At 38.3% G+C, this 17620-nt stretch overlaps 1 protein-coding gene across 1 annotated transcript in view; it reads left to right on the top strand.

Annotated features, from left to right (window-relative positions):
* The first annotated feature begins 210 nt into the window (after positions 1-210).
* The window catches only part of Rorb (RAR related orphan receptor B), a 182597-nt gene continuing 165187 nt past the window's right edge, over positions 211-17620 (top strand). Inside the window, exon 1 of the mRNA XM_027406548.2 lies at positions 211-885. Coding sequence (XP_027262349.1) covers positions 879-885 — 7 coding nt within the window. The 5' untranslated portion in view covers positions 211-878. The remainder of the gene's footprint in view (positions 886-17620) is intronic.

Raw genomic sequence — 17620 nt, forward strand, 5'->3', positions numbered from 1 at the left:
ACTCGGCCCAGATCCGACCCCAGATAGGACCATCTCTAATTCCCAGTCTGAGTCCCCGCAGCCTAGGACACCGGAGTCCGCGGCCCCGCCCCCTGTCCTCAAGCGCGTCCCCTCCCCCGCCTTCCCAGCCTTTCCACGCGCTGCGGGGCGCTGATTGGCCGTGGCGCTGACAGGAGGCGGGGCCAGGAAGTACGGCCAAACCCGCCCTCGCGTATAAGCCTCTTCTGCGCTCGCTCTCTCCACCTCTCTCCTCTTTCTCTCTCGCTCCCTTCCTCTCTGCAACTGAACAGTGAAAATTCACATTGTGGATCCGCTAACAGGCACAGATGTCATGTGAAAACGCACATGCTCTGCCATCCACACCGCATTTCTTTCTTTTCTGTTTCCTTTTTTCCCCCCTTGATCGTTCTCCCTCTTCTTTGTAACTAACAAAACCACCACCAACTCCTCCTCCTGCGGCTGCCCTTCTCCTCCTCCTCAGTCCAAGTGATCACAAAAGAAATCTCCGAGCCCGAGGCGGTGGCATTTTTTTTTTAAGCAAGCACATTGGAGAGAAAGAAAAAAGAAACAAACAAACAAACAAAAGCAAAACAAAACCCAGGCACCAGCCAGCCAGGACATTTTTTTCCACCCTGCCTGAAAACAAACAAACAGCCATCAAAAACAGTCATCAGCAACAACAGTCATCAAAACTGTTAGCTTAGCGGCGGCGGCCACCGTCACGCTGTGGCCACGACGTCTGCCTGAAGGGATGCTTCTCTCGGCGGAGCAGCTCTTCTCAGACCGCCGTCTTCCCTCGTGCTGAGCGGGATTTTTGGGTTCTCTGGGGTTCGGGCTGGGAGCTTCATGACTACGCGGAGCAGGACAGCGGCCACACCATGCGAGGTAAGCGAGCCCACGGGCACCCAGGGTCCCCGAGGCCAGCCAACTCCAGCCAGACCCGGAGCTGGGGAGGGGGGAGGGGAGCGCTCTCGGCCCAAGGGAAGAGAGGTTTGCTGTGAGCAGCTCCCCTAGTTCGGTTCGCAGGTGGGACTGCAAATGGCCTGGGCTTGGAAAGTTGTGGGAATGTGTGGAAGGCTCGGGACTTCGGCAGGACGCGGGAGGGCGCTTTTTGGAGACCGGGACAGCGATAGTCGCTTCTCTCAGTTCTGGACTTGCTCTCATCTTTTCTGCGCGTCACTCTCGGGTGCGCCACAGGACACGGGATAGAGGAGAACAGGAAGCAGGATGACTGGGTAGAGGCAGCTGGAAGCCCGGGTCACGTTGTAGTCGCTGGCCGGAGGTGAACACTGGGCCAAACTGCCAGACTCAGGAGCATCCCAGTCTACAAGCGCGTACCTTCTCAGGAATAGTAAACATGGGATGCTCCCGGAAACTGGACGCAAAAGCCTATGGCAGGACCTTCCCGGGTTCCCCTTTTCCCTTTGCTCTTCGCTCTGGCTGGGTCCCTTCCCAAAAAAAGAGTTGCTAGGAGAAAGAAAGTTCAGGAGACTTAAGGCTATGTCTGAGATAAAGAACCGTAGTGGGAGCTAGTGCTAAGTGCACCTTCTGTCCAGGGCCCCTGCCACCAGCAGCGGTGCCACCTCAGGGCAAACGATGCTGCCCAAGTGGCCCGCGGGGATGACAGAGAGGTGTCCCCTGCATAGCTGAATAGGTGGGCTTCAGGAGTCAGTTTGTAGATCTCCTCTCCTGTGGCACAAGTTGCTTGCACTCTGTCCGGGACTCCTCCTCTCTCGCTTTACAGTGGGACACAACTTCCCTCTCTTCTTAAAGAAGCCACTGGATGCCCTCCTGACTTGGGACATCTGAACATGTCGGGACACTCAGCCCCAACATCCGAGCGTCCCTTCCTTGGTGCATTGCGTTCCTATGGGGGCTTTTCTCTCGGATTCACAAGTCCCTCCAGATCATAAAAACAGAAATAGGCGACAGTCGAGTCTCCGAACCCTTCTGCCTCCTGGATAGAAGTGCTTTCAGCAGGACACATTTCGAATAGGGCCCACAAATACCAATCTTCAACCACCCTGCTTCCTGCTCCCATGCACTAACCCTACTCCCTTTAAGGGGGAGTGGGCACGACCCTCACCCTGATCATCCTCGAAGAACTCTAGTCCTGGCTTGACCTCAATGGCATACAGATGCTGGGGCCACCGCCTTGGAGCCTGGGCTCTGTAGGACAAGGCAGGAGGAAAGCGATGGAAAAAAAGTTGCCCATTACCCATGGGTATAGGACTCCAGATAAGTGACAAAGGTGTCTTGGTGAGTGTCTTGATTGACACTGAAAGTTAGGATCACAGTGTGTTTGTGAGCAGTGACAAGAGCTGATTGTCCCAGTCACGGGATGGTCACATGCTCCACTATCCAAATTCTTTCAAGAAATTGTACTACAGGAATTGGTGGCGAGAGCTCCTTTACTTAGTGAGAAACTGGGTTTTTGTTTATCGTTTTCTGCCCCACCTCACCATCTCACACTCTTTCCTTTCGGTTTCCTTCGCTCCCAATTGAAACTGCCAACTAGGGGGTTGGCTTTTTCTTCCGCTCCAACAATCCCCCTCCCCCATGGCTAGGTTCAAGCTACCTGAGGGTCAGAAACCAAGTGCCACTGCAGTTGGTCCCCTGAACTAATCCTGTAGCCAAGCTACAAACCCCTTAAGCCTCAGAGAGGCGGAGCAGAGCGCGGCTTCCTTGCGCTTACCTTGACCTGCTGCTTCTGCTGCTGCTCCCATAGGAGACCCCTGGCTTGAAGGATTTAAGGCAAGGGCTAGTCCCCAGTGTGAACCGACAGACACCTTTGTCTTAGAGAAGATCAGGGTGACCAAGCTGCCCAGGACAGTTCACTAGGTTTAATCCAAGAAGACTCCCCTGAGGCAGCCTGAAGGGAAGTTGGTAAAGAAAAAGTCTGGGTCTCTCTGATCTCTTACTGTCCCATCCCACCTTCGGCTGCTTGCTCATTAAAGATGAAATAAGAAGCCTTTTGGAGGTTTAATGCCCAATATTCCCCCTGGGGGTGGAGGGAGTGTAGAATGAGACTATCCAGAAGTCTTCTAATAGTTGAACTTGAGTGCCAATTAAGACTCGAGACAGAAGAATCAAATCATCTTTCCCTTGCACAAGGCTGCTAAGCAGACCATTGGAACAGACTCTGCTGGGGGAGGAGCTGCCGTGAAACTTGGCTTTGCCCTTCGCCTGTGAGCATGCTATCGACTCCTTACACCATGCTTGCCCCCACCACACACACTGTCTCCCTTCTCAAATGGTCCTTTCAGAGCTTTGACTTCAAGGTTTGCTTCTGGCAATGGCAACTGTCCTGAGTCAGGTCAATTTGCCAGACACAAACAGTGTCTAGGATGGAGCAGTCTCCCTGTGGGTCAATCAGCAACCTACCCCCAGATCAGACTACACAGTAGTGCCTCTGCTTGGGACATTTGAGAGACTATTTCTGGGGAAGCTGTAGGGAAAGCGGGGTGTTGAAAGGCTCTGATTCTTGAGGTCATTGTCCTGACCCGCAGCACAACCTTTCTGACCATGTCCCAAGTTCCAGCCATGCCCTCCTGTCTCTTAAACAGGAGAAGGTTGCAGCTTGATGGCCCTCAAAACTTTGCACCCTTTGTCTGTGGGAGGGTATCCTATGAGTTCAGGGATGTTTTCCATGCTTCTTGAAAAGAAACTTCTGGAAAGGGGGAGAACCTTAGGAAGGAAAGGAGGGAGGCAGAACAGTGTGGTTTTTCAAGGCTCCTTGTTGAGTAGTCTGCCGATTGTTCATTACAAAGGACACCTAAGTGGTGGCTTTTCTTTCCTGCTTCTGCATAAAATCCCACTTTCCCAAGCAGGAGTACATCTGCCACTGTGATCAATAGATGATTGCAGCTTGGGGGATTTAACTCTGGTTTTATTCTTGCTGTAAATAAGGATGGACTTTTACAAAAAAAAAAAATCTAGATTCTATCATTAACAAGCAGTAAATTTCTGTTGCCTGCTAAACTTTAAAAAAATTAGCTTGCTCTCTGAGATGTGGCCACCGTTGAAAGTATAAAGGGTCTGAATATTCTTAGAATTTTTCTTAATCAAAATTATTGCTCTAAATTGTCTCTACAAGTTCCAATTAAATGACTGAAGTTAAGTATTTCTAACCAATATTCCACCTTCCACATTAAGAAAAAAAAGTTACCAAAAGGACATTCAAGACAGTACTCTGTTAATTTCTGCCCACTCAGAAATCATGAACAAAATGGCTTTCTAACAAGAAAATCAATCACTCAACAATTTAAAGAAAAGTCTTAAAGCTCTGTTTCAAGTACTGTGGAATAATATATAGCCAAAAAAACCAAAATACCACCCCAAATGGTTATAAGTTCACCCACCCACGTTGCTCCTCCCTTGACAGCCATGGTGAATTGTTAACTATTAGAATACAGAAATGTTAGACATCTTGAAGATGAAGGAAAGTTAGGCATCGGTAAAATACATCAGTGAACGTGAAGATGGAAATTTTGAGTATCAGGCTTCATAAACAGGACCTAAAAATTATAACTCCTTTGTTTGTGCTCGCCTAAAACTTGTAAATCCTTTTATTTTCCATTAGTGACAATAACTTTCTGATCAGTGGAGAACCCTTTACAGTGCTCTCTTCTATCACTGTCAAAGTGGTTTTGTGTGATAGTTTAGCATAAATAACTCATCATGTTATGCTCTTAACTAAATATAAATATTAATGTTAATATTTATTCATCTTGGTACTGTGCCAAATGCTAAATTATTAAAAACCTCAAAAACTACCCATAAATCTATTTGCTCAGGTTATTCTTTAAATTTAAGTGTTTCCAATTCACAAAACATAATTTTAGAACAAAAAAAGGGGGATCAAATCACCAAGAAATGATAGAGAATTTGTAGTTCATGTTCATGGTATCCAAACCTTGTAAAAAAAAAAAAATACTTGTTTTTCTAAAACTAACATATGAAAGTATTGAATATAGGCGGTTTTTCTACATCAAGTGACAAATAAATGTTTTAAGCTTTGACTTCTCATTTTATAAGCGTGTGTTCACCTTTTAGGAAGATAAGACAGACTGTATCCTAGAGTTTTTATATATTTTATTGCAACAGTTCTGAGGAATGCAAATGTGACTCACAACCCACTAATTAATTTACTTACATCCATAAAGTATCTCTAATTTAAGGTGCATGTTGCAGCTTTCAATAAATAAAAAGGTTTAAATCATTCTAGTAGGTAATTCAGCTTCAAAACTGTGTACATGAGGCTGCTATGATTATAACAATTTACAAGGTATAGGTTTAAATTATGCACGGTGACATCAGTGCCACTGTGCATTGGCAAAATCTGTGACTTGCAGTAAAGCGTATCAAGAGATAAGAATAGTAACATTGAACTGAAGGGTTCAAGTTCTATCCAATTGAAAACAAAGGTAGATGAGTTTGTACATTGTAAGCACAAAAGTAACTGAAATAATATTATCATTCTACTAGGATTAACAGAGATTCTTAGTGTTGAGCCATCCCTATGAATACTTCACAAAACTAGAAAAATCACAGTTTTTAATTATATTGGCATCAAGTTAGTTGATGCTAATGAAATACTATTTTGTGTTAAAAATATATAGGAAGTAAATATTAGAGAAGAAATTGTGCTTAAAATGAAATACGTCTTTCTTTCCTAGTTCTGCTCTCCACCCATTCTTATCTAATGGGTAAAAATTAAGCTAATAAAATGCCTTTAATGATGTAAAGAATTGTAGCCTTTGATAAAGTGAGCACTCTACATAAAAAGTATTATTCCTGTAATGTTGCAATCATCTTCCAATTACAGTTTCTTGCAAATATTTAATCTGACTTTGAATAGAATCTCTGACTTGACAGAATTGCTAGCAGATAATAGCAGTCTTTGGAGGCGTCTGTTGATACACACTGATAGGCAATATGTATATGCATGTGCCTATAACCACCCACTCAGACAAAAAGAATGAATATTTGAGAGTGAAAATCATTCTTATCTTTGCTTTCACAATCCAGACTCCAAACTCAAACATATTTACAGAAACAGAATGGCTTCCCAAAGCGTTCAGAAAGAAGATGTGAATATATGTGGCACTTGAGCCGCATAAAAAGGAACTGCTAATAGCATCTATTTATAAATAATCTACACAAAACTCCATTTTACTGCCTAATGATAATTAGAGGGAAAGGGAATCAAAGAACTGAGGATTGCCAAATAAATAAAATATTCCCTCTCAAATTAAGCAACAAATTCATAGATAACAAGGCTTCTGCCATGAATTTGAAGGATGTCTCCTTTGTAGCATAAGACAAAGGGAGCATAGAGGAATAAATATTGATTGAACTAATCATCTGATGAATAGAAATGAGATTTACCAGTGCACCAATATAATAGACTATGTTAACTAGTCCTTTCATGGCGCATATGCTGCCCTTTCAACCCCTGACCTCTTCCATTCAGTTCTTAATGAGGGAAACCACAGGTGTTATAACGGTATTTATGGTGAATGTAGCTAAATATAATAACATGTGGTTAACAAATGGCATTGTGTGTGGATTCTTATAAAAGAAAATACTGTGTTCACAGCATCACGAAATTATAATGTACTTCAAACTACATCAAATTTGGGCTTGCTCAGGTAACCTTTAAGACATAGTTACTACACAGTCATCAATATTTCAAGTACCATATTTAGTGACTCTATGATCCTTGCAATTTCATTAATGCTTATCTGAGGAGGTAAAAGGATTATTCAATATATATTTGCCCACATGATTGTATAGTTTGCAGCATAAACATTTAAAAATAACACATAGAGGGTGAAGTATTTTATAAACATGGCATGCATTTTTCTTGGTTAGTGACTGTTTTAGAAATATTGAATATAAATATAGCCCTATAATATTAACTTCATAAAACATTTTATTTAAAATTAAATTATGATATTCTTGGTATAGGCATGTGGTTAAAAAGCCAAAACACATCACCTCTTGCCAAAACTAAGCTGGAAACTGATTCAGGAGTGTGCTCTGGTTTAGTATGAAAAGCAGTTTGCTTTGAGTTAGATATGCCCATCTCTGCATAGTGAATATAGCATTAGTCGGCTAAGTATGGTGACTTTGGGAATTACTTTATTAGAATGGGTATATGTCAATGTCATTTTGTGTGTTTGGTTATCACATTTGTGATCTTGGGTCATATTTCTCTAATTTAGACAAATTATTGACTTTCGCAAAGAAAGAACAGTTTATCCTGGTTGTTTACAAAGTGATGCTCTTCTCAATGAGCCTGCTTATTGTTGAATAATCATGTAAGACAAATATCTTGCTATATGGAGCATGCATATGATCTGGGGTGCCTCAGGAAATCTACTATACTGGTTTTACCTCATATAAAGGTATCTTTCATTATTTATTTCAAAAAAATAAAATTTGAGTTATTTTTTTTAAATTTTGTATAAAGTATATAATCAATCATCCTGCTTTAAAATGTTGTTATGTCATTGCCTAAGCTTCTCGGGCTATACCGTGAGCACATCATAACAGCATAGACACTGTGCTTTAATACTGAGATAAATGTACAATAAACAATGCTCCCATAATTAGGGGCAAAATATAGGTTCTTAAATAATTTTTCTAACAAAATTTTTAAAATGTTTTCACATGGAAATTTATCTCTCTCTTTACACCTCCTAAACACGATTCTCTCATGTTTTGAAGCCTACTAAACTTACTGATCATCATACTTCTAGGAGCTCAAGTTAAAATTAAACTCTCATGTATGAGAAGGAGTTTATTTGCTCACAGTTGTGTCCATTGCTGCTTTAATTTTAAGGGGAAAAGATCAAATTTGTCATCTATAATATCCATATCAATACCAATAAAAATGGATGTGACTTCCACAAACAAGAATTATTTATTAGCCATCTACCCAAGATAAACTACAGAAATAGATACCGAGAATACTCAGGTTGATACAGTGGTCAATTTGCTTGATCTAGGCCTTGCTCTAGGGAGCACAGAGACAAAATCACCAAGAAAATAGTGAGGCAATCCCTTGGTGCTCAGGTCTCACAGGTAATTGGTACAAACTTGGCCTGGAAAGATGAGAAGAAACCCTGCTTTTGGTTAATTTGTTGATCTTAATGAGGCCTATAGAAATACTGTCTGGTATATTCCTCAGTTATCATTTGTCGTTGGTACCAGTTGAAACTTAGGCTTGTTATGAAAGAACTATTGAGAAAATAATGCAATCTTGTGTTAACAAAAAAAAAATACTGTTATCTTTGAGTATCTCGTGCAATAAATAAAAAAAGAAAAGAAAACAAAGTATTTGTTAGTTATAAAAAATGCTGGGAACAAATGTCAGTATAAGGAAGGTTATAATACTTTGTTGTTCTTTGTTTTAAAATTTTTATGCATTTTAACTAAAATAGAATCAAAACCCCTCCACTCTTCCCTTTGCTCTTTTGTGCCCCTCCCATCTCCTTACTACTCATCCCATGCCCCCAACTCTCAAATTGAATGTCTTTTTCTTTGATTATTATTGTTGCATACAAATAATTATACATACATTTGTATATACCTGTGTTACTTGTTTTTTAAGTATCACTGAGAAAAGATAAGTGAAAATACGGTGCACATATATTTGTTTTTATATTGAAATTCTTTTTTCCAAATAAGGAAATAGCTGAATATATTGAATTTCATTTTCTTTAATGTTTAAGCTATTATCTAAAGGTAGTGATACCACTCTGGGGAGTGTCTTAGATTACCAGATATCAAGAAGAATAAATCCACCTCCACAAGAGAAATTTATAGGAGAGTAGCTGAAGGCCCCCGTGGTAGTCTTCACAGTCAAGGCTCCTCATTTTGAAATGACAGTTTGCCAGTTCTTATCTTATGCATTAGGTCCGTGAGCTTAGTTAAGTGATTGTGAGTCCTCATCCCCATGTTTAGTCCACTCTGAAACAGCAGGGAGATCAAGTTTCTGAGCCTATGAAGCTGCAAAGCAGGTCGGGCTGGGGAAAATTCACCGCAGTAAATGTCACCATTCTAAAGCTCCAAGCAGGCAATTGTCCCCACTGTTGGCCATAACCCCCTGAATTAGCAAAAATCTTGTTTCCAAATTTTTTCGTGGAAAACAACATTGCGGTCATACTTCACAGCCCTGAGAAACAGTATTTAGTTTGATGCTCTTTGTTAGCTAGAATTTACCACACTGAGGAAATTGGGTCTTCTGTTATAGCAACATCCAGCTACATGATGACTATGGGTGGTCCTTGACCTCTTTATTTCTTAATACTAAAAAAAAAAAAAAAAAAATCAAGAAGTAGTTCAACAACCCAACTCTATTTCTTGGGACTTCTCTAAAAAGTGAAAAGTTTGGAAGTCACTCTACTTTTTTTAATAGATTTGACCAAATGGTTATTTCATTAAGCAACTGCTTTTCTAAATACTTACTGCAATTTCTCTCTGGTCCACTTATGTTTAATAGTAGTGAGCATATGCTCACACTTGAAATAATTTCTGGCCAAAGTCCTGTTCTGGGGGGTAAATATAGAGTGAACCTTGAAAAAGCAATGCATTAATTTGAGCTGTTATTTGTAACACAAGTCTAGTTTGTTTCTTTATTTGAGCATTTACTTTAGCTTGTAAGAAAATATGCCTAGTACTTTAAACTAATTAATAGCATTAAACTAATATTCTGATCTTAAGTTAGAAAGACTGCTTAAAAGGGCAATCTTATTAAATAGGATCAGAGTGTGTTGTTCTCTGTAATTAATGCTCATAACATTAGATCACTGTTTTATTTTTATTTGCCTAAATAGTATAGTGAAACTAGTTACTTTAGAAGCTTCCCTGAAAACGTTAAACAGAACATGTCTAAGGAATGAATTACAAGAGTACTTCATATAGTTTAATAGTACTTCATTAGTATGAAATTCAATAGTAGAAACTTCCCATTTTTATTCTGTAATTTAAGACAGAATAGATACCCAAATTGTAATTTTCACTCAGTAAGAGTTGACTTCCAGATTCCAGAAAGAAACAATAACATAAGTTGAAATAATAACACTTAGACATCATGACTTCGTAATGAATGATTTGCTATTATTAGGGTTGTTGAGTCAAATAACAAGATTATTTCACAGCGCGTTTTCTGTTAACTTGCACATACGTTGTGCCTGGCATATGCAGAAGAGTTACACACTTTAAAGAAAAGAAGAAACCTTGGTCCAATTCCCACAGTTGTTAAATATGAGCAAATGCTGCGCAGTCTGGTAGAACAGAGGAAGATTTGCTTGGAAAAACATGTCATGTCTTTAAGGTATGGTGCTTTCTGGAAATAGTGCCCTTCCTACAAAACAAAATATTTTAAATATAGTACTTGGAAGATTTGAGATCTCAATATATTAATTAACTTGTTCTCAAATTAAATTGAAAACAAACAGTGTAATATACTAGACACCCCTTTCAAAGCTGACTACATTTTAAAATAAGATTAACTCTTACCACATTCATTCCTGCATATAAATTTTCAATGTTTGAAAACATGTTAGATGCCAAAGAAATTGGACTTTTAAATAAACCGTCTCAAGGACAATTCAAAAATATACCTATTAAGAGTATTACGAAGTTTACATAAATATCCATCATGGTTTTGTTTCAATTTACTTACTGGTATTACTGGAGATTAATTCTGGCTAATGCTCAAATCAGAATAAATGTACATTTATATTATTAGCTTTAGAACATGTTACTTCATAAATAAATAGATTCTAAGTTATTTCCACCAATAATTTGTTGTATTCACTTTCTCCTTAATGAATTTTAAAGCTGTCTAACATGGTTCACTCAAGTGTTGGTTTATCGTCAGAGACAAATCATTTTCTCATTTAGAATGACTAAAAAGAAATGGGGGGAGCTGAATGTGGTACCTCACATTATGAATTCAATTACAGAGGACTTAATATGTGTAAGATACGAAGCCCTCCAAGTAACAGTCTCAAATAGAAAAGAAAGAAAGAGAAAGGAGGAAGAGGAAGAAGAGGGTGGAGGAGGGAGAAAGGAGGGAAGAAAGAAGAGCATGTTCCCTTATGCAAGCTCTGAAGAATCCATTAGATACTATCCACAAGAATGTCTCGGTTGTCTGCTGTTGTTTATGCCACTTTTTAAATACAAAAAAAATGAATAATTTGTCTCTGGTACCTTGATTTAAAAGTTATCTAAAATTACATTGAAACGAAGGTTTCTGACTCCGAACTTAGTTCTATTTTTAATAATCTGCTGTCTAATCTTATAGGGAATTCTGTTTTTCCCATCTCTGCATGCATAGAGGACATTGCTAATAAATTATGCAAGGCATTAATCACTTGCTAACTATGGATGTAAACTTTGCTGCCATTTGGTGACTATATCCCTTAAAATGAAGTTTTCATTAAAATTCTGGCCAATGTTTTGATCACATGAAAGAACCACATAATAAAACTGCCTATTCAATTACAGTGTACCTTTGGGAAAACATAGTTCTCCGCAGTTTTTACTCCCTGAGTAATCATGACATTATTTACCAATATGAGGAAGAATTACACTAAGTATTAAAAACAACCTTCAGGTTCTGACTGGCCACTGACTGGCCAAAACAATAATGAATCCCAAGTATAAATGGTATTTTTCTTACTATAATTTTTCCATTGGAAATTTTAAATATATAATTTCATAAACTCAACTCTGCCTCTCTTTATATAATTTTCAAGTTTTTAGTGAAATTGCACATTCTGTTTCCCCATTAAGAATCTATACTGACTACAGGGATATAAACTGGGGAAATACCTCTGAAACTATTGGGGACTAATATGACATTGCTCTCCACTCAATTGCTAACGTCTCTTTCAGTCTGAGATAAATGTGCTTATTTTCCCTGAGCTTGTCCAATTGTCTGTTTTTAATGTCTACCAGGTAGACAATGCATTCTCTTCAGGCATAAAGATTTCAAACAAAGCAATGGGCTGAAGAGCCTGGTGTACCACTACTTACCCACCTAAGCTGAAATCATCTCATCTGGCTGACCAGTATCAGCACCAGTGGTTCCTTCCTGTCCTTCTATGCTTTCTACAAGATATTTAGTAAGGAAAGAGCCTTAGCACCATTAGGAAGGTGCCACATCTAATTGTGCCCAGCAATATAAAGGGGAAAACTAATTACATTTGACATTAATTCTAAAGAAATGCAGAGTTCCACTCCTCCTTAACAACACTGCAATTTAATTTGTTTTGCATTTGGGCTGAAACAGAATGCACCTTACATGAAACTATCATTTATGTGATTAATTTTCACGGTTTCAAATTAAGTGCATTTACTTTTCTTTAGAGGCATGATTGTTAGCCTGCTGATATTGATTTTTTTTAGGCCTCCTCACTGTAAACTGTACTATACAAAGAATGGTGTAAAATGCTAGCACTACACTGTTATTTATACTTTGGGACAGTAATTGATCATATTATATAATGATGCTGACTCCTGTAGTCATCCTAATTTGCCCACAGATACTATTCAAAAGAAAACTGCACATACTGGGTCATCTTCAGCTCATATTTGCTTTCTACTTTGTGTAATAGTATCAGATTAGAAAAGACTGAAGACCTACCTCAGGTGATTCCCTTTTTTGCTTTATGTAAAATACCCTTCCTGCTAGCACTATTTCAGAGATAGTGGCACTCTTCCCCCAAATCATTAATTCTGTCACTCTTAATACTGTGGCTGTTATTAAGGAAAGTTCTGGAAACATTTTTAAAAGGAACTTACTGTGTAAAGCTGAGAAGAACTGACAGATGCAACCTCAACCCTGTACTAATGCAACAGCAGGAAAAACAGTATAATAATATCTTGCTTGTTTCTTGCTCAATAGATCCCAGCCAGCTTATGTGGATGCTATCTTGACAGTCCACTTAGCAATCTTGTGAGATACGCTAGACAGGTATGCAAAATAATAAATGTAGGGGAGAAGAGTCAAAGGAAACTCTCGAATGAAAACAGAATGCTGTATAAAACTGTTTAAGCTTCCAACTTCTGCATTTCAAAGTAGTCTTAAATTTTAAAAGTGTAAGCATCTGGTTTATCTTTAAAAACATGAGTATTGAGAACTTGGGAAAGGGACTCAGATTCAAGTATTAAAGAAGTGAAATAATGGAAGTGACCTTTTCATCAGGTAGGAGGGTTTGAGAATTGGTGTCCCTGTGTGCTATGGTGGTGGTAGCTCAATTATACTAGCACAACCCTTGCAGTGTTGTGGTCTGTCTTTTCATCTGGTTCAATGTTATCCCATGTGAGCTTTCCACCAGTGATCTTCATCCACTGATTCAGTGGCTCGGTATCTTCTTCTGGCTCCTCTTAAAAAGTGATAAACTGAAGACCTTGACATTTGTGGACCCTGTTCTGAAAAGTCCTGATAATTAAGCAAAGCATCACATGTGCTGGAATCTTTTCTCAAAGCCCATAAGTGGAAACTTTGATAATTCACCTGTATATGTGAAAATGTGTGCATTTATGCACAACTGAGTGAGTCCATGTGTGTATGAATGCTCACGTGTTGCGTTATTATTATGGCTTTTAAAAAACCATAGCCTTTGCTCCAGAAATTCATCTTCTTGAAATCTTTCTGAAGGAAAGCAAACTAAGGGCTAAGAGGAAGTGATTTCACTAGACATAGCTGTAGCCTTACTTTGTGCTCTGCAGTGATTCAGTGCCCTTTGTGACACAGCCTTTATTTATGTGCATCCCCTGTGCACATATGTGCATTTGTCATGTATTCCATACACCTCGCTGGCATTAAGTATATATGTGTACCTGATAGTATGCTGTAGAAAATGGGTTGAAATGGCAATAAAAACAGAATTCTCTTTGACCAGAATGAGCCTAAACACCAGTAAGAAAAACTGAAGTGCAGAAGTTTAGATGCTACAATATCTAACTTACATAAAATGCTTGAAACAAATAGTAAAAGCCACATCTAAAAAACATAGATTTTATTTGTATTGTTTTCTTCTTTATTTTCTTTTCTGAATTTTCAGGTTTTGCACATATATTCAGTATGGACCATTTCAAAGTAAGAAAGTGAACACTCGAGGATAGTAGAAAGACAGTTTACTTCTGTGGTTTTAGTTTCTACTGTATTTTAGTTTACTTGTTAGCCTGAAGAACCTAGTATGATGATAGAATTAAGAATGAAAGCCTAATTGGCCCTTGAAGAAATTAACTTTATCATTCATTCCCTAACATTTTCCAACTATCCCTAACTTAGTGAAGAATTGTATGCCAGACACTATACTAAATGCTGATATATATTAAGGGAAGAATCATCTCCATGTTTCCAAGTTCTTCTTCTTCTTCTTCTTCTTCTTCTTCTTCTTCTTCTTCTTCTTCTTCTTCTTCTTCTTCTTCTTCTTCTTCTTCTTCTTCCTCCTCTCCTCCTCCTCCTCCTCCTCCTCCTCCTCCTCCTCCTCCTCCTCCTCCTCCTTTCTTCTTCTTCTTCTTCTTCTTCTTCTTCTTCTTCTTCCTCTTCTTGAAAACCATATGATTTACTGGAAATAATGAAACTAGGAGGAGTAGGGGGTGACGAGGAGGAAGAAGGCACACTAAAACTTTCTCCATCATTTAGCAAAGCAGAATTCTGCCCTGCTAAGCTCTTGTTGAGGGTGAATTAGTACCCCCTTTTATGTCTCTGAAGGTTCATATTAATTTTTGAAAACATATTATATCAAATGCAGGTGCAAAGAGTAGGATACTCACATAACCAGCTTTCCTCCAATTATGTCTGTTGAACTCCCTGTGATATCCCAGCAAAATAGAAAGTTTTTGCAATACTGGAAGTGTGGAAATGCCAACCAACATTGACAGGCTTGGGTGTCACAGTAGAGGAAGACAGAAAATGAAATGATTCCTACACATGGCAACGTGAAAATAATTTAAATATTTCCGTGCTCTGTCATAGTTGGGGAATCTCAGTGCATCCTTAAGCTTGTTGTGAGCTCATTGGCATTTAGTAGTTAGAGTCAAATTCAATGATTTTTCACCTCCAAGGTAGTTATCATACATGGATAATAACAGCTCTAGGATAGTGGGGTGTAATTTTGTGGCCAAGGAACTATATTGGAAATTGGGTGTAGGCTTTGCCCAACCAACAGTAAATATGTGGCAATGTCTAAAGATTATTGCAATGGTGACAACTGAGGTGGAGTTCTGAGCATCTCATAGGTAGAGTCCAGAAATAACAATGAACATCACAGCACACAGGAAAGCCCATAGAAAAAAGAATCATCCTGTCGTACAATGGGACAGTCCTGACATAAGACAACCTACCCCAGTAGTCTTGAAAGAGTTTCTGAACAGTGTGGCTTCCCACATCATATTTCCTGGAAAAGCTGCAACTTTTCCTCCTCCTGTCCCTACACGGTAACACTTTTGCCACTCCTAAGAAAGCCTGAACTCCACTCCTTCTAAGAATTTCAAAGTGTGAAGACTTTTGTACTAACAGGACTGGTTATTCAAGTATTGATTCCAGTACTGAGATAATGAATGTTTTTAACAAATGAACAAGACATTCTTTTACAAGTCAGATAGATTCTATTTCTTTGCTTTCCACAAAATTAAAAAGAAGCTATTAGGGTTGTCAGTTACAGATCATTCAAAATAGTTTTTGGTGACAGAATGCTTTATGAGTTGAAACATCAACTTTAGAAGGAGCTGGAAGATCCAAGAATGGGAGTTAGTTCAATTGCTATGACTAAATTATATTTTGACTAAATTGTATTTAGTCATAAATATATGACTAAATTAAATATAAATATATTTTGTTCAATATATTTATATAAATTATATTTTTAGCATGTATATCTCTAAGAAACAATCCAAACACAGTGTTGATGATAAACCCACTATATTCTAGTAGTAATAGTCAAAAACAAGTATCAGAAATAAATTGAAGGGAAAGATCCTGTCTCTTCTAAAAGATTGATTTCTTTTAAAAAATATTTTTGCATTTAGTAATGTAAAATTTATTACATAATTTGACATTTTTATCAGTTGTATCTAATGCAAATGATAACTATAAATTTCAACCCAGAAGAAATTTTGTCAAAAAATCAGTATTCACAGTTTACAATGAAAGTTTTGACATAAACATATAATTCTGTGGTATAAAAGTATGACTTCCAAAAGAAAAGTAAACACTATGAAACTTCAGTTAAAGGATTTAAGTGTTTTCTCTTCAAATCTATGATACAAATATCAAAATATTGTGAAATCTAGATTTTATTGGTATATCTAAAGAATGATTCATCAATTATACTTTAAAATACAAAACCTAAAATTGTTTGGAAACTACATTCTTTGCACTAATATTATAAAGGCCACAAAATTTGCTACTGTGGTCATACCAGGATTAAAAGAATGCCCTGGGTCCCAGGACTCTAATCCCATGGTCATCTGCCATGTTTTCTCCTGTACTTATTAGCCTATATCATAATTCATTAGGCAACACCTGGGCAACTATTTTGCCCTCAGGGTGATAAACCATTCTCAAGGCGATAGCTGCTCCTAATGTCTAGGCACCATCATATCTACCTTTGGACAATAAGCAACAGTTCATTTTTACTCATATTTTTAAATCAGCTGTTTCTGTAAAATTATAATCACCAGCCTTAGAATTGTCAACCACAGGATAGAAGAACCTCCATACTCAAAGAGTATGAGCCATTGTATTCCTCTAGACTACTTCATGTTTTCTGTAAGTCCCATTAGTAAATATTTTAAACTCAGAGATTCATGAAACTTCTGTGGCTCTCATCACAGCACACAACGTCAGAACTTTGCGAAGTGGCCATAGACCAAGTATAATGACTTATTTATTGTGGCTGTGTTCCTATAAAGCATTATTTGCAAAAATAAAGCGGGCTACACCTTGGTGGACAGTTATTTGCTGGCCCCAAAACTTCATTGTTAAAGCACCGAAAACAGGATATATGTCTAAATTTTTTGTTCTCATATCCTGACTCAATAAATATCGAATAGGTACAAAAATTTAAACCTTAAGAAGATATTAAAAATATGCTGAAATAAAATGAATGATTGAAAATAAGAAAATAATCACAAACCTAATATAGATTAGACAATAGAAAGTGCTGTTGGTCACAGGCAGTGAGGTAAAATTAGCACACATTATTCATATACTCTTCCTATTATAGTGGGAAATTACCAATACAGAGTCAGGTAGAAGTACAAGGGTATTACTTACAGAGCAACCTAGCCAGCCTGCGTGGCAGCGGTCTGTATGCAAGCCCAAAAGTGAAACCGAAAGACAAATGCAGTCCCCTGAAAGACTCACTCTACTTCACCCTGACCACGCCCTCGCAAGTGTGGTCAGGCACACCTGTAGCCAGCCCCTAAGTAGGTGTGGCTACAGCTTCCTCTACATCCTATAGTAAACAATCAATTATAATTCAAGAATAACATTTCACATATTTTTCTTGATTATATTTTGTATCATTTGGACTAGTCCCAAGACTAAATTCATACTTATCTATAATAGGTAACTGAAACCACATTA

Source organism: Cricetulus griseus, chromosome 3, assembly GCF_003668045.3.
Source record: "Cricetulus griseus strain 17A/GY chromosome 3, alternate assembly CriGri-PICRH-1.0, whole genome shotgun sequence".
Taxonomy (NCBI): domain Eukaryota; kingdom Metazoa; phylum Chordata; class Mammalia; order Rodentia; family Cricetidae; genus Cricetulus; species Cricetulus griseus.